Source organism: Moschus berezovskii, chromosome 15, assembly GCF_049115385.1.
Source record: "Moschus berezovskii isolate FMDL1 chromosome 15, NW_MosBer_1.0, whole genome shotgun sequence".
NCBI lineage: Eukaryota > Metazoa > Chordata > Mammalia > Artiodactyla > Moschidae > Moschus > Moschus berezovskii.
Window position 1 is genome coordinate 38,050,285 of NC_142474.1, and position 25,053 is coordinate 38,075,337.

Below are 25,053 nucleotides of genomic sequence, written 5' to 3' on the forward strand. Positions count from 1 at the left end.
TATCTGAGGTTATTGATAATTTCTCCCGGCAATCTTGATTCCAGCCTGTGCTTCATCCGGCCCAGCGTTCCTCATGATGTACTCTGCATATAAGTTAAATAAGCAGGGTGACAATATACAGCTTTGACGTACTCCTTTTCCTATTTGGAACCAGTCTGTTGTTCCATGTCCAACTGTTGCTTCCTGACCTGCAAACAGGTTTTGCAAGAGGCAGGTCAGGTGGTCTGGGATTCCCATCTCTTTCAGAATTTTCCTCTGGCAGAAACTCTGCTGACTCCTGGGACTCTTGGAATTTAAAGGCTGGCCTCTTCCTGTGTTGGGGAGGCCTTGGTGGTAAACCATTTTGGGTCAGTTTTAGCCCCTGTGGTCAGCATCAGTCTGTCTTCCCACTCCCAATCCTGAGTTGGTCACTGTGCCAGCATTTCTGGAGCTGCCTGTTGGCATCAGATTGAGCCCTTAAAGGGCCTTGTCCTCCAAATACTGGGATTTTTGATTGGCAGTTGCTGCTTCTGATGGCAGAGGTGTAAACAGATGGATACCTGCCAGCTGAATTTGAAGGGCCAGTGCTTATTTCTTTTTCCCCTGCATTTTTTCCTTTTTTACCCCTTTTGAGATCTAGAGACTTAAGAATTATGACTTCAAAAAGCATTGCATGCTCAGGAATTTAGAATGTCAACTACAGTCCTCCGCTCTACCAACTGAGCTATCGAAGGGACCATGCTCAGGAATTTAGAAAGTCAACATGTTGACAAAAAAGAAACACATTTGGAAAAAGAACTGAGACCTGAAGACCGCAGGAGGCACAGATACCCACAATTAAAACTTCATATAAAAAACCAGTGTGGTCCATTAAAGGAAAAAAACTAGGAAAATGTCCTTCAGGAAGACCAGATGGCAGACTTACTAGACAAAGACTGTAAAACAGCTGCCTTAAAGCTGTTCAAGAAGCTATAGGAAGATGGAGACAGAAAAAACAATGCATGAACAAAATAGGAATATCAATAAAGTTTAATAGATGGTAACTTTGCTCTGTACCTGTTGTCAGTGCTTTGTCCAGAATCTAAATATAAGACACCACTGCCCACACAGCAAGCAGTAGCCATTGTAGTTACCAAGTTTTTTGTAAGCTAAAGAACTAGAAATAATATAAATGCATTTTGAATGCATTTACCATGCTTAAGCTACCACAGGACTTTTCACCTATTCAGTTCAGTTCAGTCGCTCAGTCGTGTCCGACTCTCCGCGACCCCATGAATCACAGCACGCCAGGCCTCCCTGTCCATCACCAACTCCTGGAGTTCACTCAAACTCATGTCCATCGAGTCGGTGATGCCATCCAGCCATCGCATTCTCTGTCATCCCCTTCTCCTGCCCCCAATCCTTCCCAGCATCAGTCTTTTCCAGTCTCGTCAACTATTACTGAATTGAAATTACAACAAATTAGACAACAGTATCAAAATGTAATTCATCTTTATTGTTAGATAAAGTTAACGTTTGCTACACTTTTGCCTGAAATTAATAGCATTCAAGGATAATAAAGCAGTCTTAAGGTCTCAAATGTGAGAAATCTGTGGCAAGAGTTTATAAAAGTACCATTAGTCAAGGTACAGTTCAAATAATATATACATATTCCATAACCCAAATCTATTTAAAATATTAACCTGATTTTGGTTAATTTTCCTACAACATGGCCTGACTGCAGTCAAGTCCTCCAGAAGACATTTAGCATTTGGTGTCACTGGGGCTGCTATTGGGGGAGGGGTGCCAAAGGCATTTTTTGGGTAGAACGTAAGGATGCTGCTATACAAGGCAAAGGATGAACCTTCAAAAAGAATTATCCAGCCTAAACTGCAGTGCCACAGTTAAAAGACCCTGTTGTTGAGTATAACTCAACTGACCCAAGTTCCATTTTACAAATAGTCTGTGTTCCTAGTAATTCTGAAAACCAGACTTTACTAATTGGCATGGACTATTTAAATGACTTCACCTAGTCAATGTCCCTACCAAAATCAATGTTAGACTTTAAGTATCAAAAATACTTCCAGAATGATTAAACCACAAAATTAACTTTCAATGACAAAAATCATGCCATTTAATTCCCTTGAACTGCTCTACTATATTTTATCTCTTAACATGGAAATTTAAACTGTAGTGTTTTGAAGTAGATAAGCAAATAGCTTCCACTGCACATTTTTCTGGACCATGATAAAAGTTTAAAGATATGTCAAGCACCTGGCAGATAGTAAAGTGATATACAAGTCTTCTGAAAATGTTTGTATCACAATATATAAAAAATGAACTTGTCTGTTTAAATGTGTCATAACCATTTGTGTAGACAGGTTAAGTTTATTTTGCTCTCTTTGTATAATAATCTCTCAAACTTTTTTTACAAATTGTAGTACATATATATGGGATGTATGACATAAAATCAAGAATTCTTTTCTATACAAATTCTGGTTGTAAAGTATCAGTATTTCCAAGGAGAGTTCCAGTGGGGAACCAGATTTTTTTAAAGTTCATTTTAAGTTTACTAACTAGAGAAATTCTTCAGTACTTTAGTAACCATTCACCTCCACTTTTACATTCTGTGTATTTTCTCATGGTCAACAAACAGATTCAAACGATTTAAGTTATCCCACCACTTAAAGAGAAAAGTATCTGCAATAATTTGAAACCATGGGGTTATCTTAATTTCACCACTGGCCGCCTTTCCTAGAAGTTCTTCTAATTCTTCCTTTGTTACGTAGCAATAGCTTTTAATCTCATTGGGGTCTGGATTCAAGGTCACGTTCTTCTTCACAAACAAAATGTAATCAATTTCATGTTCTCCCCAGATACCATCAGATTGAGCCTTGTAGTGAATTCGTGTTAGATAATTAATTTCCTCTGGAGGAACCTAGGGTAAAAAAAAAAGTAAAACCTCCAAAACGTCAACAAAAAATAATCTGAATCAACCTACTACATTTCAGTAATACCTTGAACAACAGAACTAGTTTTAGAATGATAATTTTTGAAACATCCATTTCCTATTAATACACGGAATACATAAAGTATATATACTGTGAAAGTCTTTCAGTCATGTCTGACTCTTTGCGACCCCATGGACTATATACAATCCATTGAATTCTCCAGATCAGAATACTGGAGTGGTTAGCTGTTCCCTTCTCCAGGGGATCTTCCCAACCCAGAGATTGAACCCAGGTCTCCCTCACTGCAGGCAGATTCTTTAAGAGCTGAGCCACCAGGGAAGCCCAAGAATACTGGAGTGGGTAGCCTATTCCTTCTCCAGGGGAATCTTCCTGACCCAGGAAAATTTATATACTTGAAACAGTATTAAATAGTTTCAAGTCTGAAATTTTTCCCAAAGGACCAAAAATAGAAGATTTATTGAAAAATGTATATTAAAATAGGAGAGTCACTCAAACTAGAAGTGTGACATTCCCCCTCCAATCTCAATTTATAGCAGAAAAAAAAATTCCCATTTTAACTAGATAAAAGAGACACTTTTATTTATTCAGGTCTTATTGAAAGGGGACAATTCTAGGAACAAGAAGATAATTCCACTTCACTCAATCAGATCTGTAGTTCACAAGAAAATACTCATCTTTGGTCAATTATAAAACAGTCAACTTTATATACTGGTTAATAGATCATTTTGGTAGAGTTAAGTATCTACAAGTATTATGAAGTAAAAATTTAACTTATTCAACGGGCTTTTTTGGGGCCTAAAAAACCCAAGTGATACAGAGCAGAGAGCTACACTTGAATTTAAAGTTTTATTAAAAATTGTTTTAATGTATTATAAATAGATTTAAGCTGGTATGGTGGGTTACCTCTTCCATGGGAATTCCGAGTTCAGCCTTTAACCGCCTCTGTGCTGCTCTTCTTACTCCAATAGCATCATTTTCTTCCAGCTCACTAGGGTTGCTTAACGGGTGACTACAGCAAGTATTAGTAAAACACCCTGGAACACGTTAATGTTTATAAATATACAAAGATAAACTTTTCCTGAAAAATAGGTTGGGAAGATTAAGAAAACTTAAAGTTTTAAAAGTAACAGAAAAATAAAATGATTCTGGAGAATTTTAAATCTGTTATAACGGGCTACCAGCGACCATTTTGTGAAAGACACAGGTAGATGTACATTTTTATGAATGCTTTCTTAACCCAAACGGTCAAATGGTCTTGTGTATAAGACACAAATGATTACAGACACATCTATGCATACCTAGCAGTTCTTATCCTTTACTGCTGCTTTATTTATTAAGTTGCATCTACCTTACAAGCTTCTCGTGTGAAGAAAATAAAACTCAGCAACTGACTAGAGTTTTCTGATCTCGGCTACCAGAAATTGCACGTGACAAACAAATCAAAGCACGTACAGCTGCCAACAACACACAAAGGGTGAGCACTTACCTGGGAAGGTAATCTTAGCGTCTGACCTCTGCTGCAGCAGCAGCTTGTTCTCGGTGTTGAACAAGAAGACACTGAAAGCTCGGTGCAACAACCCTGACGGCGAGAGAGATGCGACGTCCTGAGTCTCTGTCTGGGGCTCGCAAGGGCTCGGGCGGCTGGAGGGGGCGACGTGGGACCCCCGCCCTCCCTGCGCCCGAGGACCCCGGCCCGCCCCCCGCCGCCCTCGCGGGCACCTCTCTCGATGTTCTCGTTCAGGTGGCAGTTCTTCTTGGTCTCCGCCCCGATCCTCCGGTCGTTCTCGTCGATGAGGATGCACATCTCCGCCAGGAGCTGCACCTGCCGCTCGTCCAGCTCGTCCGTGCTAACCTCCGGCATCGCCGCCCGATCTCCACGCCGCCCCGGGAACCTGGGGGCGGGGGTCCCAGGGTCGGAGGACGCCCCCGCCGCCTCCCCCGCGCCGGGCCCAGCGCCACGCTTACAGCCCCGCGCGCTGCCCACGGGCCGGACACCCCGGGCCTCCGGCTACTTCCCCACGCGGTTGGGTTAGACTACGGGATGCGATCCGCAAGCGCTCGGCCCGCCCCTCAGCTCGCAGATCCGGGACCCCCGCCCGCCTCCCAGCACCTCACAGACTCTCTCCTCGGTACCTCAGACACTCGCGGTCCACTGAAGGCTGCGCCGCCGGGCGAGTCTCCCTCAGACCCCGCCCCCAGGCCCGGGCCCCGCCTCCGGCCCGGGCCCCGCCCCCCGAGGCCGCGCGGCCAATTGCCCGCGCCGGCGCCAGGGCGCGCCACATTCCCGCCGGCCAATGGTGCGCCGGCCCGCGACCCACGTCACGGTCGCGCGGTGGCGCCACTCCCGATCTCCAGGCGTCTCCTCCCACGGCTCTGGGTTGCGGAACCTTCCCAAGGCGGTAGCGCAGGTGCTCTCGGTGCCTTTGGTACACAACTGAGGTGACGCTCCTCGATTGCGGAACGGCCTGAGGAAGGGCACTCGCTGACTAGGGGCCGGGTGAGCGTCCGTTTACGGCTTTCCCTCGGCCCTGGCCGCTGTAACCAATCGGCGCGCCGGAGGCGCTGCGGTCGCGGCGCGGTGACGTCAGGCGTCTCCGCGCGCTCGCAGTGTGAGGCGCGGGGAGGCGCTTGTGTAAGGCCGTCCTGTGAGCTAAAGGCCTGTCGGTGACCGTGAGCTGTCCCCGACGGGTAGTGTGGCGACTTCAAAGTATCTAGACAAGTTTGTCACTATTTGTGAAGCAAAGGAGTTAGAAAACGACCTCTGTCAGTCGGGAGTTGCTGGCAAACCACCAGGAGAGAGACATGGCACAGATTCCCTGTCCCAGGTCTCGGCAGGAAGCAGCACCGACTGGCACCTTGATCCTGGACCTCAAGCCTCAGACCTGAGACAATAAATTTATGTTGTTTAAGCCTGACTTGTGGCATTTTGCTACAGCAGCCCTATCAAAGGAAAGCACTGTGGAAAACGTGGGCTTTGATCCAATCCTGTATTTTAATCCAATCTTTGCTCCATTGCATACTAGCTTTTTGAGTTTTGACTGCTAACATCCTCACACATTAGAGAAGGAAATGGCAACCCACTCCAGTGTTCTTGCCTGGAGAATCCCAGGGATGGCGGAGCCTGGTGGGCTGCCGTCCATGGGGTCGCACAGAGTCGGACACGACTGAAGTGACTTAGCAGCAGCAGCAGCACGCTTAATTGGACTTTCCAGGTGGCGCTAGTGGTGAAGAACTCACCTGCCAAAGCAGGCGATGTGAGACACGGGCTCAATCCCTGGGTTGGGAGGATCCCCTGGAGGAGGGCCTGGCAACCTTCTCCAGTATTTTTACCTGGAGAATCCCGTGGACAGAGGAGCCTGGCGGGCTACAGTCCATGGGGTCGCACAGAGTCGGACACAACTGAAGTGACTTAGCATGCTCACATGTTTTAAGTTCAATTCAGAATAATTTGTACTTTAGTCGATTTATAATGTTAGTTTCTGGTGTACAGCAAAATGATATTTTACACATTATTCTTTTAACAGTATCAGTTCAGTCGCTCAGTCGTGTCCGACTCTCCGCGACCCCATGAATTACAGCACGCCAGGCCTCCCTGTCTATCACCAACTCCCGGAGTTCACTCAAACTCATGTCCACAGAGTAGGTGATGCCATCCAGCCATCTCATTCTCGGTCGTCCCCTTCTCCTCCCGCCCCCAATCCTTCCCAGCATCAGAGTCTTTTCCAGTGAGTCAACTCGTCGCATGAGGTGGCCAAAGTATTGCAGTTTCAGCTTTAGCATCAGTCCTTCCAATGAACACCCAGGATCGATCTCCCTTAGAATGGACTGGTTGGATCTCCTTGCAGTACAAGGGACTCTCAAGAGTCTTCTCCAACAGTTCAAAAGCATCAATTCTTCGGCGCTCAGCTTTCTTCACAGTCCAACTCTCACATCCATACATGACCACGGGAAAAACCATAGCCTTGACTAGATGGACCTTGGTTGGCAATGTCTCTGCTTTTTAATATACTATCAAGGTTGGTCATAACTTTCCTTCCAAGGAGTAAGCGTCTTTTAATTTCATGGCTGCAATCAGCATCTGCAGTGATTTTGGAGCCCAAAAAATAAAGTCTGACACTGTTCCCACTGTTTCTCCATCTATTTCCCATGAAGTGATGGGACCAGATGCCATGATCTTTGTTTTCTGAATGTTGAGCTTCAAGCCAATCTTTTCACTCTCCTCTTTCACTTTCATCAAGAGGCTTTTGAGTTCCTCTTCACTCTCTGCCATGAGGGTAGTGTCATCAGCATATCTGAGTTTATTGATATTTCTCCCAGCAATCTTGATTCCAGCTTGTGCTTCTTCCAGCCCAGCGTTCCTCATGATGTACTCTGCATATAAGTTAAATAAGCAGGGTGACAATATACAGCCTTGACGCACTCCTTTTCCTATTTGGAACCAGTCTGTTGTTCCATGTATAGGTTATTACAAGATGTTGAATATAGTCAGTTCCCTGTGGTACACAGTATATCCTTGGATTCTGTTTATATATAGTAGTGTATATGTTAATCCCAATATAATTTATCCACCTCCCCCACCTTTCCTTTTTGGTAGGCCTAGGTTTGTTTTTTGTGTGAGTCTATTTCTGTTCTGTAAATTAAAGTTCATTTGTATCATACTGTAGATAGTTGAATGGCATTGCTGACTCCATGGACATGAGTTTGAGCAACCTCAGGCAGCTGGTGAATAGGGAAACCTGGCATGCTGCAGTCCATGGGGTTGCAGAGTAGGACACCACTGGAGTGACTGAACTGAACTTAGATCCCACCTACAAATATGTGTTTCACCGACTTTCTTCGCACTGTTACAATCTCTAGGTTCACTCGTTGCAAAAAGTGTTAAGTTGCTCAGTCGTGCCCAACTCTTACGACCCCATGGACTGCAGCCCACCAGGTTCCTCTGTCCATGAGATTTTCCAGGCAAGGATACTGGAGTGGGTTGCCATTTCCTTCTCCAGGGGACCTTTCCAACACAGGGATTGAACCCAGGTCTCCTGAACTGCAGGCAAATTCTTTACCGACTGAGCTACAAGGGAAGCCCATTTATGTTGCAAAAGGTTCCATTTTTTTTTTTTAATGAGTAGTATGCCATTAGTAAAGAGGAGAGTGAAAAGGTTGACTTGAAGCTCAACATTCAGAAAACAAAGATCATGGCATCTGGTCCCATCACTTCATGGGAAATAGATGGAAAACTAGTGGAGACAGTGTCAGACTTTGTATTTTTGGGCTCCAGAATCACTGCGGATGCTGATTGCAGCCATGAAATTAAGACGTTTACTCTTTGGAAGGAAAGTTATGACCAACCTAGATAGCATATTAAAAAGCAGAGACATAATTTTGCCAACAAAGATCCGGCTAGTCAAGGTTTTTCCAGTGGTCATGTATGGATGTGAGAGTTGGACTGTGAAGAAAGCTGATCGCCAAAGAAGTGATGCTTTTGAACTGTGGTGTTGGAGAAGACTCTTGAGAGTCCCTTGTACTGCAAGGAGATCCAACCAGTCCATTCTAAGGGAGATCGGTCCTGGGTATTCATTGGAAGGACTGATGCTAAAGCTGAAACTGCAATACTTTGGCCACCTCATGCGAAGAGTTGACTCACTGGAAAAGACTCTGATGCTGGGAGGAATTGGGGGCAGGAGAAGGGGACGACAGAGGATGAGATGGCTGGATGGCATCACCGACTGAATGGACATGAGTTTGAGTGAGCTCCAGGATTTGGTGATGGACAGGGAGGCCTGGTGTGCTGTGATTCATGGGGTCGCGGAGAGTCGGACACCACTGAGCGACTGAACTGAACTGTATCTTTTGAAATTAGTTTTGTCCAGATATATGGCCAGTTTTGGGATTGCTGGATCATATGGTAGCTGTATTTTTAGTTTTTTAAGGAACCTCCACACTGTTATAGTGGCTGTAGTGTTCCCTCTTCTTCACACCCTCTCCAGCATTTACTATTTGTGGACTTTTTGATCATGGCCATTTGGACCAGTATGAGGTGGTACCTCATCGCAGTTTTGATCAGCACTTTATTAGGTTGGCTTGAGGATCAGACAAGTTAACAAATATGTGTCTGGCACACAGCGGGCCAACAAAGTGTTGATTCCTTTTCCCTATTTTTGTGACACTTCTTTACATTTTATTTCCAGTGACTTTTATAGAATTCTAAATATAGTAGAGAAAAGATTACCTCAATTATAACAACAACATCCTAAGTTTCACCCAAACTGTTGATGTTCTGCTGCAAAATAAAACCACATATTAGCACCTGAATCAACTGGGAGCTGATACTGTGGTTCACCCGGCATTCTACCTGCTCCCTCGCCCTGCAGAATGCCTTGTGCCTATTAGGTCCCTAATAAAAATTCTAGTTGAATGGTAGCTACAACCACCAAACTCGAAACCCTCAGTTCACCTTATATTAACTGATTCTAGCAATAAACTTTTATTATACTGAATATTGAAGTAACCTTGGGTTTTACTGCACAAACTTTGTGGCTATTTGAATCCCCAAATACGTCGAATTTGTTTCTTGTGCAACAATCGTACTAATGCTTCTCCAATTCGAATGATGAGCTTTAGTCTGTATTTAAAAAAACAAACAAACACGCTCCCACGAGTCTGATTTCGTTTTTGCTTTAGGACTTTAAACGCCCAGCTGGTTGTTCCTAGAGCAGAGGCCGCCTGCGCACCCTGTAAGTTTTCCAACCTGTACAAGGACAAGAAGGCCATCAGGTCCCACCTTTCACGGCGAGACGCTGCCTTTGTTTCGTCTCCGCAGCCAATGGCGAACACACATTTCAGACCGGAGGCTGCAGGGGGTGAGTCACCCTCCGCAGATCCGCCGGGATCCGCGAGCAGCTGCCTCGCCCGCGCCGCCCCGGGAAGCGGTTCCAGGCACACGAGGCGGTTCCGACTGGGGCCGGCGGCTCCAGAGACCCGACCCGGGTCCACATGGACGCTGACCTGCGCCCGCCCGGGATGCCTTTGGGCCCCCGCCGCAGTGAGTACCCGCAGGTCCTCAGCGCCCCCGCGCCACGGGCGCCCGCCGTCCTTCGGCCCTCCGCGGGGACTTCAGATGACCGCCAACACCGCAGGGCGAGGGCCGGGTGGTCCCGGGGCCCAGCTGTGTACTCTCCGCCCCCTCGACCCACTTGAGGGCCGACGCGACCCACTTGAGGATCCCCGCCCCCGCGGGCAGCGGGTGGGACTTCCTCCGGCGGACTGGCCTTCCGGCGGTGCCAGCCGCGGGGCGGAGGCGGGACTTCCTGTCGGGCCTGCGCGTGAAGGATGGCGGGAGTGATTCCCGGAGTGGGCGGAGGCGGGGCAGGGACTTCCGGCGCCGGAAGTGTGGGGCGTTGGGCTGCCGGGTCTTGAGACCGCGTCTAGGCGGGGACTCGGGGTCCTGTGCGTCCGCGTCCGTCCCGCGCGCCTCGTGGCTGGGAAGACACGGGCGGCAGCGCACTGCCCGGGTGGCACTGCGCAGCGGCGGGCTCGGCGGCGGCGTGACAGGTTAGTGCTGGCCCGCCATCTTCAGCCCGGGACCGCAGTCGCGCAGGCTGTGCAGCGGCGGCGGCCTCCGCTGGGTGGGGTTGTCCTGGGAGGGCCCCGCGAACCCCTACTTGGGCCCTGATTCCGTGCCCCTGTCCGACCCCGAGCCCGGCCGGGCTTCGACGGAGTTGGAACGCGCGCCCCTCGCCCAGAGCGGCTGGGGAGGCGGGTCCTTCGCGGCCCCCGGGAACCTCCCACCCGCGAGCGTGTCGGAACCCGGGGTCCTTAGGCCCCACTGGGGGTGTGGAACCGCGCGAGGGGCGCCGCGACCTTGGGCTGGAGCGGCGGGCCGTATCCAGCCTCGCGTCCTGCCGGGTGCTCGCACGGAGGCCCCGGCGCGTTTCCTTCCTCCCCAGCCGCGCGCACCTGCTATGCCTTGGTCGCGAGCTGACACTCTCAGCCCCTTTCCCCAGTGTACCGACGGCGCTCTGAATTCCCAAGTGCTGATGCTTCTAAGACGACGACTTGACAGTTAAGAAGTTCATCCTTGATGCGAGCTCATTCTTTTAATAATTGAGGTCTTTAAGTAGCGTTGGTGTTTTTCCGGTTAGAGATGCCCCTAGTCTAGCATCAGGTCCAGCATTGGTGAGCGTGCCTTCGACTGGGTCGTGCACGGGGCACCTTCAGCCGGTTTACAGAGGCTGGACTGCGGGGCTGCCTTTGGTTGATGTCACTCAGCAGCTGAGTTTGTCGTTTGTCTTCCAGCATTCAGTAAGGGTACTTTTACAGTGAAGTGCTATGAAAAGCTCTATCGGCTTTTCAGCTACGTATTGTATTATTAAATGCCACGTGCAGAGTATCGCTTTTAACCTTTTTTTTTGCATGTTATTAACGTTCATGACATTTACTATTTTGTCAGTATTTTTCTTTGGCCAAAAGTGTTTAAAAACGCCAATGAGTTTGAAGTTGTGAGTATTGTTTTGTTTGTAGGGTATAGTAGGCATGTAGCATGCAAGGGCAAACCAGTTGCGCAGGAGAGTTTATATTAAATTGATATGCTTGACCAACAGGATAGGGAGGTTGGATTCTTGGAGGGAACTATTTATACTTTTTTGGATGTGTTTAAAAAAACCAGCAGGACCTTTTATTCATTAAACCGTCTGTTTAATGCGGTCATATGCCCTGTCATGAAGCTTCTCTTGTGGCTCAGATGGTAAAGAACCCTCCTGCCAATGCAGGAGACACAGGTTTGATCCCTGGGTCAAGAAGATTCCCTGGAGAAGGAAATGGGAACCCACTCCAGTATTTTTGCCTGGGAAATCCCATGGACAGAGGGGCCTGACGGACTACAGCCCTTAGGGTCGCAGAGTTGGACATGACTTAGTGACTAAACAAGAGCTTAAAACCTCTTTGGAGAACCAAAACCTCTTTCAGATTTGTAGTTATTTGAAATGTGTGTGTTTGTGTAGAAATTGATGAGTGGGAAAAGATGACCAGTACATTGACTATTTGGTGAGGTGACCAACAAAATCAGGCAAAGCCCAGAGTAGCACCAGGTGGTTCATGGGGTTGAGGGAAGGGTTCAAGGCTCAGGGACAGGCCAGGGTGAGAATCTTACAAGTTAGTAGTGAAGAAGACTGCTTATTTCTACTGAAGATACAGACGTTGGACAAGCTGGTTATGTGATCCTTAAGGGAGACTATCCTTGAGGTGGAAGGAAGGTTAATACTGTGACTTTCACACTTCGTATAAGCAATTTTAGAACCTTTGGAATACATTAACTTCCCAGTTTATGTTTACCAGAGTATTTCTACTGATGAAGTTCTTAAGGGAGGAAAGAGAAGCTCTCTGCTATTTTACTTGCTTGACTGAAATATTTAGAGATAGTCTCGTTTTTTCTTGAGCTTTGTGAAACAGGGTTTTGATATGTTTGTTCCTTTAAAAAACATAACATAAACTGTGAGGTGGCTGGGATAAATTTCTGTGTTGAAAATCTTAATAACTGAGATGCTTTATGAAGTTAGTCATTTAACGTGTGCTCGCTGAAAAGTGAATTATATATACCTTCTTATTTTTTTTAGCCTGGGAGTTGTTTTTTATTGAGTAAAACATACAGTAAATTCATATAGTGTGCTAGTTGTAAATGTGCAGCTCTGTGGATTTTTACCTGTATATGCATCTTTGTATAAGCATAAACCAGATCAAGATATGGAACATTCACAGCACTTCAGAAGGCTCATTTTTGCCTCTTCCACCTGGGACCTTTATTTTTTAAAGTGAAGAATATAATTTCTGGTTAAGACTTCTTTAAGTCACTTTGATTTCTTGGACATGGCAATTTCTTTTGTATATGGCAATTAAATAGTTTCTAAATGTTTCTATTAAAAAGTTATTGAAATATTCTTCAGTGGGATCATATGAGTTGCTTAAAGAATTTATGTTCAAATATCTTAAAATAAATATCAGTATCCTTTTTTTGTGTATGTAAAATTCTGCCAACCACAGATTCTGCCATTGTTTTTCTTTATGCTTCTGTCTCAACTGTCTCTAATTTCTATAGCTCAAATTTTTCAGATCTAAATTTCACGAAAAAGATTTGTTCTGTCATTTTCCATCAAAAATAATTTTTCGTGAGAGACAGTTTTATTCTGTGTTGCCTATATCTACCAGTAATAAACTTTTCCCCCCTCGTGTGCAGAAGAGCCGTTAAAAATGGTAAGGTATTGGACTTAGAGGCATGATGGGGTCAAAGTACCTGTCTTTACTTTCAGTGTAGACTTCTCCCAGTTTCTACACATTGCATAGTTCTCTTTTCATCTCTAAACTGTACACCCCTGCTTCCTTGTATTTTGACATTCAAAGGCATTGCAAAAACATGATACATTCAGTATTAGGTCCTGATTTCTTCTCCATATCTGCTGTCTCATCTCAGTAATCTGACCTCTGTTTCACCTATCTGCTGGCTCAGAAAGGGGCTCTCGCTCTCCTTGTTACCTTTCTCCCCCACCCCCAATCCATTCATTCTCCTCTAATCTTAACTGTTATAATTTATTACCTTGACTGTTTCAGTAACTGCCTAACTGGCTTCTCCATTCATGGTTGTTTTACCTTTTCGTGTATTTTTCACATAGCAGCCAGTCTGCTATTGCTTATTTGCTTAAAAAGTTGTAAGTGACCTTCCTTTTATTTTAGGATAAACTGTAAACAAAAGATTAGATTCTAAGCCTATCTCTCCACTTACCTTGCCCTGTTCTGTCCCCTGTTTGCTGTATTACAGCTATAGTATTTGTCTTTTAATATCTGGGCATTTTCACATGCTATTCCTGTCCTTAAAATATCTACTCTTTTTTCTGTTTTCCATGTGGTTAACTGTTAGGAATTCTTCAGTCTCAATTTGGGTGCCAGCTTCTCAGATGATCTTTGTAACTATTTAGCTAATAGCTGGTCTTATAATATTTGCACATGTCTTTTGTAGCACTCATCACAATTTATAACTTCTGTAATAAGTTATGAGATTGTGTGTATAATATCTGTCTTCCAACTCAACTCTTAAAGCATTCTGAGAAGGTAGGAACCAAGCCTGTTTTGTTCGCTACAGCATTCCCAGTGCTCAGCCCATCCAGATGAGGAATACTGGTGAGTGACCTAATGAAGTAGTGCTATTATCGTCTCTGCTTTAACAATACAGAGTTAAGCCTTCAGAAGATGGTTAAGTAACTTGACCAGGGTTACACAGCCTGTCAGTGGTAGATGTAGTGTTCATCCACCCATCAGATATTTGAGGATGTGTTTATGTCAGGCCTAACAAATACAGTACAAATACAGTAGTGGCCCCAATTTACTGTGTCCCAGTCCTCACTGTGTTGATTGTGTAGTGGGGGAAATGCTTATTAAGTGAGCAAATCATAAATAGGTTGTAAATACAAGCGTGGCGAAAGTCATGAAGTGCTGTGGCTAGTGGTCCTCAAGAGAGGCTGTTCTGGGAAGTGACATTCAAGCTGAGGCTTCATGATGGAAGAGAGCCAGCCCTTTGAGGAGTTGGTGGGGACTTAGGTTTGTATGACTCTCAAACTCAGGTGAGTGAAATAAGGTGTCATGGATAACACAGATTCTTATTGTCCTGTCGGTAGGTGAAGTCTCTGCCCTCTACTTGAATGGGGGTTGGCCTTGTGGCTGGCTTTGATGGATAGAGTATCCAAAAAAGCAAGGAGAATGGAAGATATCTTTTTTTTAAATGAGAATTTTAGAAAGAAGAAGTTATCTTATTAAGTGTCCTTTTTAAAAAACATTTGAGACTTAAATTTTGTCTATATAATGCTGCAAAAAGTGATAATTTTAATAAATTAGTGAATTTCAAGTTTTAAAACCTAAACATAAAGAACTAATTGACCAACTTGAATGTACTTACTTTTTTGTTATCTTTTGTACAGGGCCTACATATGTTCAATTGGAGAGTCAAAAGATCTCTGGCTTTAGAGTAGATGTATACTTTTCCTGTTGCTCCCACTAAGTACAGCTAAAAACAGTGGACATTAAATATAAAACAAATAAAAAAAAACAAGAGACTGAAAGGTGGAGAGAAGAAAGAAAACTGTCGGTGTATGGGGACCTAAAAACTGACTCAGGACTGAGTTCCCTGGGTTTTCCTCTTGCCCCATACATCCTAGCTTTGGGCCTTGAGCAGCTGCAGCCCAGCAATGCCAAAGGGCTCAGCAAGCCCCGAGAAAGCTGGCCTCTGACCAGAAGACCAGGAAAGGGAAAGCCTGCCAGACAGGACATGCTCAGAAAACATTGTGGCCCCACCTCACGCTGAGCATCCCAGGTGGGGTAGGGAGTCTAGTCTCTGACCCCTGACAAGCCTTGTGGGGACCACACTGCTGGGTGGGATCAGAGTGGCCTGGTGAGAAGCTGAGTTCTCATCTCTGTTGTGCAGTAACAAAGAACACCCTCCTCTTTCCTGTTGGAATGGCCTCAGAAGAAACCCAGCAAAAGTTGAGGAATTTTACCACCACCTGTGGTGATGAAGCCTGGAACCGCACAGTAACAAGGTGCCCTAGGTTCAGCTTGCGGTGTGAATAGAGGCCAAGGGAGCTTCACCCGGCATTGGTACCTGGGTCAGAGGAGGCGGAGCGGGGAGCACTTGCTTCCATCCCCACTCTATATCCACCTGGCAGAAACAAGGCCATCCCCTTGTTTGCTGGCTGGGCCAGTATCAGAAGAGGCTTGCTGGAAGACTTAGATCAGGTCCCATGTCTGATAACAACACCCAGCATACTGAGGCTTCTCACACCCAGGGGTAAAATGTCAACTTGAATCAGAAAAGGTAGCTAATAGCCACACAGGAACGATGCAGATATTAGAATTATTTGACAGGATTTTAAAGCAGTCATCGTAAAATTTTCAGTGAGGAGATACTAACACTTGAAGCAAATGAAAAATAGAAAAATAGAAGAAAATACGGGATGTAAAGAAGAAACAAATGGAAATTTTAGAACTGGGGAGTACAATTAGTGAGCTTGTGGAATCCGTGAACTTGATGATAAAACAATGAAAATTACCCAGTCTGAACATTAGAGAGAAAATAGACTGGAAAAAAGTGAACCCCTGGGACCTCTGCCTTTAACAAGAAACCTGTCCTTCTTATCAGAAAGAGAGGAGAGAGACAGTCGGACTGAAAGTATGTTTGAAGAAACACTGGCTAGGTATTTCCCAAGTTTGGCAAGCCATAAACCTATATATTCAAAAAGTATGGTGAAACCCAGGCAAGATAAATTCAAAGAAATCTGCTAAGCTGCCTCATAGTCAGACTTATGAAACGAAAGATGAAAAAGCAGTGGGAGAGAGAAATGTCTTTCTGTCTGTAGTTGATTTCTCATCACAAACTGCAGAGGCCAGAAGGAAGTAGTACATTTTTCAAGTGCTGAAGGAAAAGAACCATCAGATCAGAATTCTCTATCGTGAAAACATCATTCACATGATTTGTTACCAACAGAGCTACCCTGAAATAATAGAGGAAGTTCAGCAGAAAGGAAGCGCTGTAGGAACACCAGGAAGTAAGAAGAAACAATGGAGAGAGTAGATGAATCGGTAAATTCAATAGACAGTCCTTCTCTGACTTAGGTTTGAAAGTTGAAGCACAGCTGTCTGATGTGGTTCTCTGTGTTTGAAGGAAACACTTAAGACGATTCTGTTGTCAGTGGGGAGGGCAGAGGGACATGGAGGAAGTAAGGCATCAACACTCACCAGGAACTGGTAGAACGTTGGTGGTCAGCAGACTGATAAGCTGTGAAAAGATAATGAAAACTTAGCAACCACTAAGAAAAGTTATACAAAAGAAACTCAAAAACAAGATAAATCAGAACGAAATTCCAAAAAATGTTCAAATAACCTATAAGAAGGCAGAAAAACAAAATGAGAAAACAGACAATGAATTAGGCACCATGCCCAAGTAGGATTTACTCCATGGATACAAGTTTAGATCAATATTGAAAATCAACAGTGTAATTGACCTGTTAGGGGCTTAGAAGAAAGCCACGTGCTCATATTAAGTGATGCAGGAAAAAACATGACACAGTTGACACTCCCTCATGAAACTCTCAGAACGTGAACAGTAGAGGGGGACTTTTCAACTTGATAAAACGACGTGTTTACCCAAAACCTACAGCTAGTATACTTAATGAAATGAAAACTATTTTTACCTCATGATCCGAATAAAGAAAGGATGTTTGCTGTTACTTCTAATCAACATAGCACTGGAATTTCTAGCCAGATCAGTAAGATAAGAAAAGGAAATAAAGGCATACAGATCAGAAAGGAAGACGTAAACTGTCCTTTTTTACATGACACAGTAGTCCACATAGGAGATGCTAAATAATCTACAGAAAAATCTTGAAGTAGTAAATGAGTTCAACAAGAGCATATTACACACAAATCAGTTGTACTGTTCTATACCAGCAATTTAAAATTGCACAAAAATATAATCTTCAGGGTTATTTGTATATGTAGAACTTTTATGTGAAACCTACAAAGCTGAGGAAGGAAATCAAAGGTGATCTGAAACAGGTCCTCTGTGTCCATAGATTGGAAGTCTCTACATAATAGACATGCCAGTTCTCCCCAGATTAGTCAACAGATTAAACGCAGTTCTTATCAAAGTTCCATCAGGAGTTTTGCAGATACGGATGAGATTATTCTAAGTTTCTGAGGAAAGGCAAAGGAACTAGGATGGCTAAAACATTGTGAAAAAGATGTGATAGAAATCACAAGATGTCTGATTTCAAGATAGCACAGAACAGTGGAACAGAATAGAGAACCAAGAAATAATCCCATGGAAATATGGCCAATTGATTTTTGAGCAAGATGCCAAACTTTCTTAATTTGGTGTAGGATGGATTGTCTTTAGCATATGGTGCTAGAATAATAGGATACCGCCAGGGAAAAAAAAAAAAAAACCTTGATCAAAACTTCACACTTTAAAACAGCCCCAGAATAGCTTGTAAATTTAAATGTAACTGATAAAGCTAAAATTTTAAGAAGAAAACAAAAATTTGGGTATTTAGGATTGGTGGAAAGTTCTTAGACATGACTCTAAAAGTATGAGTCTTAGAAGAAAAATAATGGATGAGTTAGGACTTGATCAAAATTTAGAAGTTTTGGCACAGTGGATTGTGTGTGAATTATATCTCAAACGTTTTTAAAAATTTTGTTGGTTTTTTTTTTTCCTTTAAACATACAGCAGTCTCATTCTCGGGCTTTCATTCAGAAGAAATAGAAACTTCAGTTCAATTCAGTCGCTCAGTCGTGTCTGATTTTAGCAACCCCATGAACCGCAGCACGCCAAGCCTCCCTGTTCATCACCAACTCCCGGAGTTTACCCAAACTCCTATCCATTGAGTCAGTGATGCCATCCAACCATCTCATCCTCTGTCGTCCCCTTCTTCTCCTGTCCTCAATCTTTCCCAGCATCAGGGTCTTTTTTAAGTGAGTCAACTCTTCGTATCAGGTGGCCAAAGTATTAAGAGTTTCAGCAAAAACCTGTATGTTATTGTCATAGTAACTTTATTTGTAATAGTAAGAAACTGGAAAGGGCCAGACATCTTTGCAGTAAGTGCATGGTTAAGACAGCTGTGCTGCATCCACAGGGGAGCAGCGTCAGCAGTCCACAGGAGGTGACTGTGGTCCATCGGCGGGGGCGGGCTGAGAACCCTGAGCTCAGGATCCCCAGAGGACACGCACTCTGCCGCAGCAGAGTGGGGAGTGGAGGGCTGCAGGCCGGCCCACAAAAGGTGGGACACTGAGAGCCATTTCACAGTGAGGACCTACAGGTATTGTCAGTTGTTGAAGAAGGAAGGCATATAAGTAGATGCTTAAAATTACTTGCATTCACAAAGGTATGCTGGGAGAAGGAGGGACCAGTGAGAGCAGAAAATGAGGAAGTGATATCCAAAACGTCAATCTGCAGACGAAGAAGGAGTGTGTCCTGTGTAAATATACTGCTTGCTGCTGCTGCTAAGTCACTTTAGTCGTGTCTGACTCTGTGTGACCCCATAGACGGCAGCCCACCAGGCTCCGCCGTCCCTGGGATTCTCCAGGCAAGAATGCTGTAGTGGGTTGCCATTTCCTCCTCCAGTGCATGAAAGTGAAGTCGCTCAGTTGTGTCCGACTTTTTGTGACCCCATGGACCGCAGCCTACCAGGCTCCTCCATCCATGGGATTTTCCAGGCAATAGTACTGGAGTGGGGTGCCAACTGCCTTCTCCAGATATACTGCTTAGAGTCATAGTAACTGCAGGAAATGAATAATGTCCAAAATGGGGAAAGGAAAATGTATTATGTGGATATTGGAATGCCATGCAGGATTTTGTGCGCTGTATGCTGGTGGCCCTCACTGCAGGTGAGTCCAGCGAATGTGACCAGTTCCCAGTGAGTGGTGTTGTGAGTGAGAAGGAAACTGGAGCTTACAAATGCTGACAGACCTCATTTGGGCTTTTTACTTGACTCCGATGAGAGTATTTTAAACATGGGTTAAATAAAGCATTAAAATTTTGTCCTTACCTTTTTAATGTGCTTGCTAGAATATCTACAGTTGCTTTTGGGGCTTGCATTGGATTTCTCTAGGAGGGCGTAGCTCTGGAATCTGTAGCTGGAAAATGCAATTAGAATTGGTTCCCCAGGGGAGTTGGGGAGTTTGCAGAGAGTGGGCTAAGGGAGAGTTCTCTATTTTAAACCGTTCTCTGTTGTTGATTTTTTTAAAGGGTGTTAATGAAATTTGATAAAAAGTTACCTCTTTAATGAAGGCTGTGGTCATTCTAATTTACATAGTAAATGTTAATAAGGAAATTTGCAGCGAGCAGTTTCACTCCTATCCCCTATTTTCCTTTCATTTCAGTTTGCTATATCAGAAATACAGTACTTGTTTTTCCTGCTCCTGTTTAGCTTCTTGCAGGAGTGACCAGGACCTCATCTTCCAGAAGTAATGCCCACAGAAAGCGGGAGTTGTTCAGCTGCTCGCCAAGCAAAACAGAAGCGCAAATCTCACAGCCTTTCCATACGGAGAACTAACAGCTCAGAGCAGGAGAGGACGGGCCTGCCCAGAGACATGTTAGAGGGACAGGTGAGTATCTGGTGAAGATGTGAATCGTGTTTGCAGTGTTCAAAAAATAGTCCAGTGTATACAGATCTCCAAAGTGGAGGGAAAGTGTGGGTTACCAAAACAAGCAGGACCCCCGTAAGACCAGTGAAAATGACAGTCAAGTACGACAGCCTGCAGAGGCAGAATTCAGTTTCCAGGTGAATGTGTTATACATTGTAATACATGTGGGTGTGATAGTCTGGGCTAGTGTTTATTCTTTGCACAGGCAGATTGACAGTGTCCTTTTAGGTTTCTGTCTCAGAGCCTCAAGATGAGAGCAGAATCAGGTATAATGATCTTTGTTCTCTGAGGAGTTCTTGGAATCTGATCTTTCAGTAACTTTTATTGGCTTTATACTGTGTTTGCTGTGTGAGTATATCTGCCACTTATTACATTATATATCTTTCTGATAATTTGATGCCCCCTTTATTAAGGGATCTAATACTTTATTAACAAAAATAAGTTTGCTTCTACTTTTTCTAGTTCTTCTATAATGAGTAAAATGTTAGGTTTTTAAAAGAACATTGTTGTTAAGTCTAAAAGCATATGTTACAGTAAAATAAATTGTAGATCTATCTGCTGTATGTTTATATAGGCATAAGTATATATGCGTGTGTGCGTGTTGTCATATCCGACTCTGCGACCCCATGGACTGTAGCCCGCCAGGCTCTTCTGTCCATGGCATTTCCCAGGCAAGAATATTGGAGTGGGTTCCCATTTCCTTGTCCAGGGAATCTTCCTGACCCAGGGATCGAACCCGTCTCTCTTGAGTCTCCTGCTTTGGCAGGTGTAATCTTTACCACGGTAGTAAAAGTATAAATACTGGGAATTCCTTGGTGGTCCAGTGGTTAGTACTCCAAGTTTCCACCATAGGGGGCATGGGTTCAATCCCTGGTCAGGGAACCAAGATGACCTCCCCCCCCATATAGATATATAGATAGATAGATAGATATCATTCCTTTGCAGTTAGAACTGATTGATCCACCACAGTGTCACAGGGAAATATGGCATAAATCTGAGAAATTGGCTCATTTGCTGTTGACCTAAGAAGCTGGGACGTGGAGGGTGTGCTTGTAGGATGCAGCTGTGTGTGCTCAGAAACTGGTGCTATTGCTGGCGGGTGGGAAACATTCACTTAGGGTCCTTTTATGTACTGACTGGGTGAATAATGAATTGGTTACATTTTAAATTAATTTGGAAATAAAATTGTAGATTGAAAGGGCCTCCAGAATGGCTTTGCCTGTTCTTGTGAGCTCGGATGGCGGATGGCCACAGTGAAGTGCCACAGATGGGAGATTAAATGGCAGACGCTTTTTTCTCTCTGTCCTGGAGGTGGGTGGCTGGAGGTCAGGGGTGGGCAGGCAGGTCCTCCTGAGGCTTCCTTCCTGGATATGGACCCAATCTCCTGTGTCCTCACACGTTCCTCCTCGCTGGTGTCTGTGTCCTCGTCTCTTCTGACAAGGAATGATTGAACCAGCTGTGCAGTGAAACTTCTGTGGTGGAAGGTTCTAGATCTGTGCTACCTGTATGGGCGCCCAAGCCACGTGTGATGGGTGGGACAGAGGACTTTAAAAATCGTGATTAACCTACTTTTAAGGTTAGTCAGATGTGGCCATCAGCTCCCCCACTGGACAGTGCAGGTTGTCTAAAAGACTTTTAGATTGTTAGTCTCCTCAGTTTCCAGCAGTCACCCTTTGTTGCCGCCCTGATGGCATCTTTGGGGATAACTCCGTGTGAGGGGCCCGTGTTCTTAGGGCTTCTGTGCCGTCCCCATTGTGATGTAGAGCCAGCTGCCTCTCGGGTACCCCTTTGTGAGGGTCATTCAGAACCCTGCAGGTGGGTCAGTGTTTGTGGGCCGACGGGCAGCTCCCCGGGCTGGTGGGGGCGCTTGGCTTGGTCCCGCGGCAGCAACGGCAGTGATGGCGTTGGATGTGGGTACTTGGCATGGTAGGTGTGGCGGACCTCAGGTGCAGGAGTCTGATGCCTGGGTCATCCGAGTGGAGCCACGGGTGATATTCTGGATGGATTACAGGCTCTCAGCTGTTGGGCAGCCTTTATGGGAATTGGATTCTTGAGTCAGAAGCAAGGAGGCAGCGGTGCTAGTTGTGGAGTGGGAAACCCATGTCTGCACTGGAAGCACTGATGCAGGCTGGGAAAAGGGCACGCCTCTTGTATGCCAGCCGTGAAAATGCAGACTCTTCTACAAGCTTCACTGAGTCGTAGCTTTGTAGTGAAGTCCCTGCAGAGGCCTGGGACCTTCCACGCTGGTGTTTTCATTCAGCTGATTCGCCTTTCGCTCTTATAGTTGAATTCACTTTTCTTCCTCGGAGCAGTCTTTAAGTGCTGAGTAGAGTTACAGGAAGTGTCCAGTTTACTCCGCTTGGAGCACAGTGGATGTGAGGACTGTGAGGTACCACTTACTAAGATTAACTTGTGATGCCACATGCTGGAGCATAAGGGCTGTTCATAGCTTCATCTCCCACAAACTCGGAGCTTTTGAATAGGCTTGTCTCCTTCCATGTAAAGGGAGTTACGTGTTTGAAGACCTGCTTGACCTCAAAACCTGTGCCATCCTGGGGAACCATTTACACAATTTGGTTTTAGTTTCAGCTGTAGGAATTTGAAATTTGAAGTTTTTTTGAGTGTTTACATAGAAGAGATATAATATGTAAAGATATAAAATAAGAGTTTGAATGGTAATTCCCTTTGGAAAAAGTGTACTAGTGCTCGGTGTCAGAGCTCCACATTCACTTACTCATTCACTTTCAGCAGAACCTTCTTTCTCTGCAGGATTCTAAGCTGCCTTCCTCGGTTCGCAGTACTCTTCTGGAACTGTTTGGTCAGATAGAAAGAGAATTTGAAAACCTTTATGTTGAAAACTTAGAATGTGAGTATTGCTCTTATTTTAAATACTTTTATAACCTGTCACTTCTCCATATGGATATTTGAGTTTCATTTCTGAGTCACATTCACCTTTGTACACCTTTTCTGTTCTGCTTTGACGAGCTTGGGGGGCTTATGATGGCACTTGCTTACTATCTTCCAGTTCTACACACTCAGGTCAGGGTCTGGGGGCAGGGGGTGGGAGCGTCTGTCTCCCGCTGGAGTGGGTTATGACCGTAGGTCCCTACAGAGTGAGGACAGAGGCCCCATCTTGCTGGCATTCCCGCGCCCCGCGTCTGCTTCTCTTCTTCCTCATCCTCTGCCTTCCTCTTCTTTCCTCACGTCCACTGTGATTCAGTACTTCCTCTTCTTTCTTCACCTTCCACTGTGATTCAGTACTTTTCTCTTCACTTTTTTCTGTTTTTGGTCGCACCGTGTGACTTGTGTGACTAGTTCACCAACCAGGGAATGAACCCAGGCCCTTGGCAATGAAAGCCCAGAGTCCTAACCACTGGACCACCAGAGAACTCCCCAATATTAAATTTTTTCTTTTTTCCCTTCAACTTTTAATCTTTGAGATGTGTAGCCCTCACTTGATGCTCTGGTACCAGACAACAGTAACAGTAGCCAGGTTTTGTTATTATACATTTCCCCTAATGATTTCAGGGGAGACTATTTTATTGAGTTTCAGACAGGACCAGAACAGTGTTTTAAAGTGCACCAAATAAAGTACAAAGGATGTGAACTCTGTTGAAATCCAGGAGCCCTGTTTGGGGGTCAATAGCACAGTGTCTTGGAAGGAAAGTTATGACCAATCCTGATAGTATATTAAAAAGCAGAGACATTACTTTGCCAACAAAGGTCCGTCTAGTCAAGGCAGTGGTTTTTCCCGTGGTCATGTATGGATGTGAGAGTTGGACTGTGAAGAAAGCTGATCACCGAAGAATTGATGCTTTTGAACTGTGGTGTTGGAGAAGACTCTTGAGAGTCCCTTGTACTGCAAGAAGATCCAACCAGTCCATTCTAAAGGAGATCAATCCTGGGTGTTCATTGGAAGGACTGATGCTAAAGCTGAAACTGCAATACTTTGGCCACCTCATGTGACCAGTTGACTCACTGGAAAAGACTGATGCTGGGAAAGGTTGGGGGCGGGAGGAGAAGGGGACGACAGAGAATGAGATGGCTGGATGGCATTACCGACTCTGTGGACATGAGTTTGAGTGAACTCCAGGAGTTGGTGATGGACAGGGAGGCCTGGCGTGCTGTGATTCATGGGGTCGCGGAGAGTCGGATACGACTGAACGACTGAACTGAACTGAACTGAGCACAGTGTCTTTCTGGGGTGGCATGAGTGGTGGACTTTGTGCTTGTGGAATGTCTTTGAATTTTTTGGCACTCTGTGTCCATCCTTTTGTTTACTGGGATATCATTCATGTGCTTGTTTAGACAATTCTAACATGCAACATTCTATGTACGCAGTTTTGGAATTGGTGAATATACCTGAAAAGCACATTATTTTACTTTTCAGTGCGTAGAGAAATCGAGACTCTTAATGAGCGCTTAGCAGCTGAAGGACAAGCGATCGATGGAGCAGAACTGAGTAAGGGCCAACTCAAGACAAAAGGTGAGGCTGGCTTCCTGCAGGCGACTGCAGGGAGGAAGTGCAGGGAGGACTCGTTTCCTCTCCATGGTCAGCAGGCTTGAGTAGCATCCCTCGGGTATGGGTGTGGAAGGACGAGGAGGTGAGGTTCCAGGAAGCCCGTGTTTCTGCTGGTGTGGACACACCCGGGGTTTGCACTGTCCTCCGTGTCCTCGAGCTGTCTCCCTGTCCCAGCTCTGATGTTCTTACTTGTGTAATTTTCTTGACGGTTGGTTCTGTGTCTCTGCAGCCAGTCATAGCACCAGCCAGCTTTCTCAGAAACTGAAGACCACCTACAAGGCCTCCACCAGCAAGGTATGTGTGGCTCTCGGGCCATCATGAGTGTGTCTGTTTGCATGTAGTGCGATGGGAAGAGAGGAACCTAATATTTAAGACAAGTATTGTTGATGTTAAGTGGCTCCAGGGCATAGGCACCTGGATGCTACC

The 25,053-nt window shown here is 45.1% G+C and overlaps 2 protein-coding genes across 6 annotated transcripts in view; one reads left to right on the forward strand and one right to left on the reverse strand.

Moving 5' to 3' along the window:
* Nucleotides 1-1,453: 1,453 nt before the first annotated feature.
* LOC129559852 (isopentenyl-diphosphate Delta-isomerase 1) lies at nucleotides 1,454-5,514 on the reverse strand. Its single transcript, XM_055431655.2, has 5 exons — nucleotides 5,064-5,514; nucleotides 4,650-4,822; nucleotides 4,417-4,509; nucleotides 3,834-3,964; nucleotides 1,454-2,896 (listed from the first exon to the last, which is right to left on the reverse strand). The coding sequence occupies exons 1-5, from the start codon at nucleotides 5,210-5,212 to the stop codon at nucleotides 2,579-2,581; spliced, it is 864 nt and encodes a 287-aa protein (XP_055287630.1). The 5' UTR covers nucleotides 5,213-5,514; the 3' UTR covers nucleotides 1,454-2,578.
* A 3,753-nt stretch (nucleotides 5,515-9,267) lies between these two features.
* Nucleotides 9,268-25,053, forward strand: part of WDR37 (WD repeat domain 37) — a 33,343-nt gene continuing 17,557 nt past the window's right edge. Inside the window, exons 1-6 of one of the 5 annotated variants that reach the window (XM_088843983.1) lie at nucleotides 10,509-16,541; nucleotides 18,190-18,434; nucleotides 19,889-20,066; nucleotides 22,875-22,971; nucleotides 24,496-24,591; nucleotides 24,857-24,921. In XM_088843983.1, coding sequence (XP_088700109.1) covers nucleotides 19,929-20,066; nucleotides 22,875-22,971; nucleotides 24,496-24,591; nucleotides 24,857-24,921 — 396 coding nt within the window. In that variant the 5' untranslated portion in view covers nucleotides 10,509-16,541; nucleotides 18,190-18,434; nucleotides 19,889-19,928. The other 4 variants (XM_088843982.1, XM_055431634.2, XM_055431643.2 and 1 more) reach the window with 4 other exon arrangements.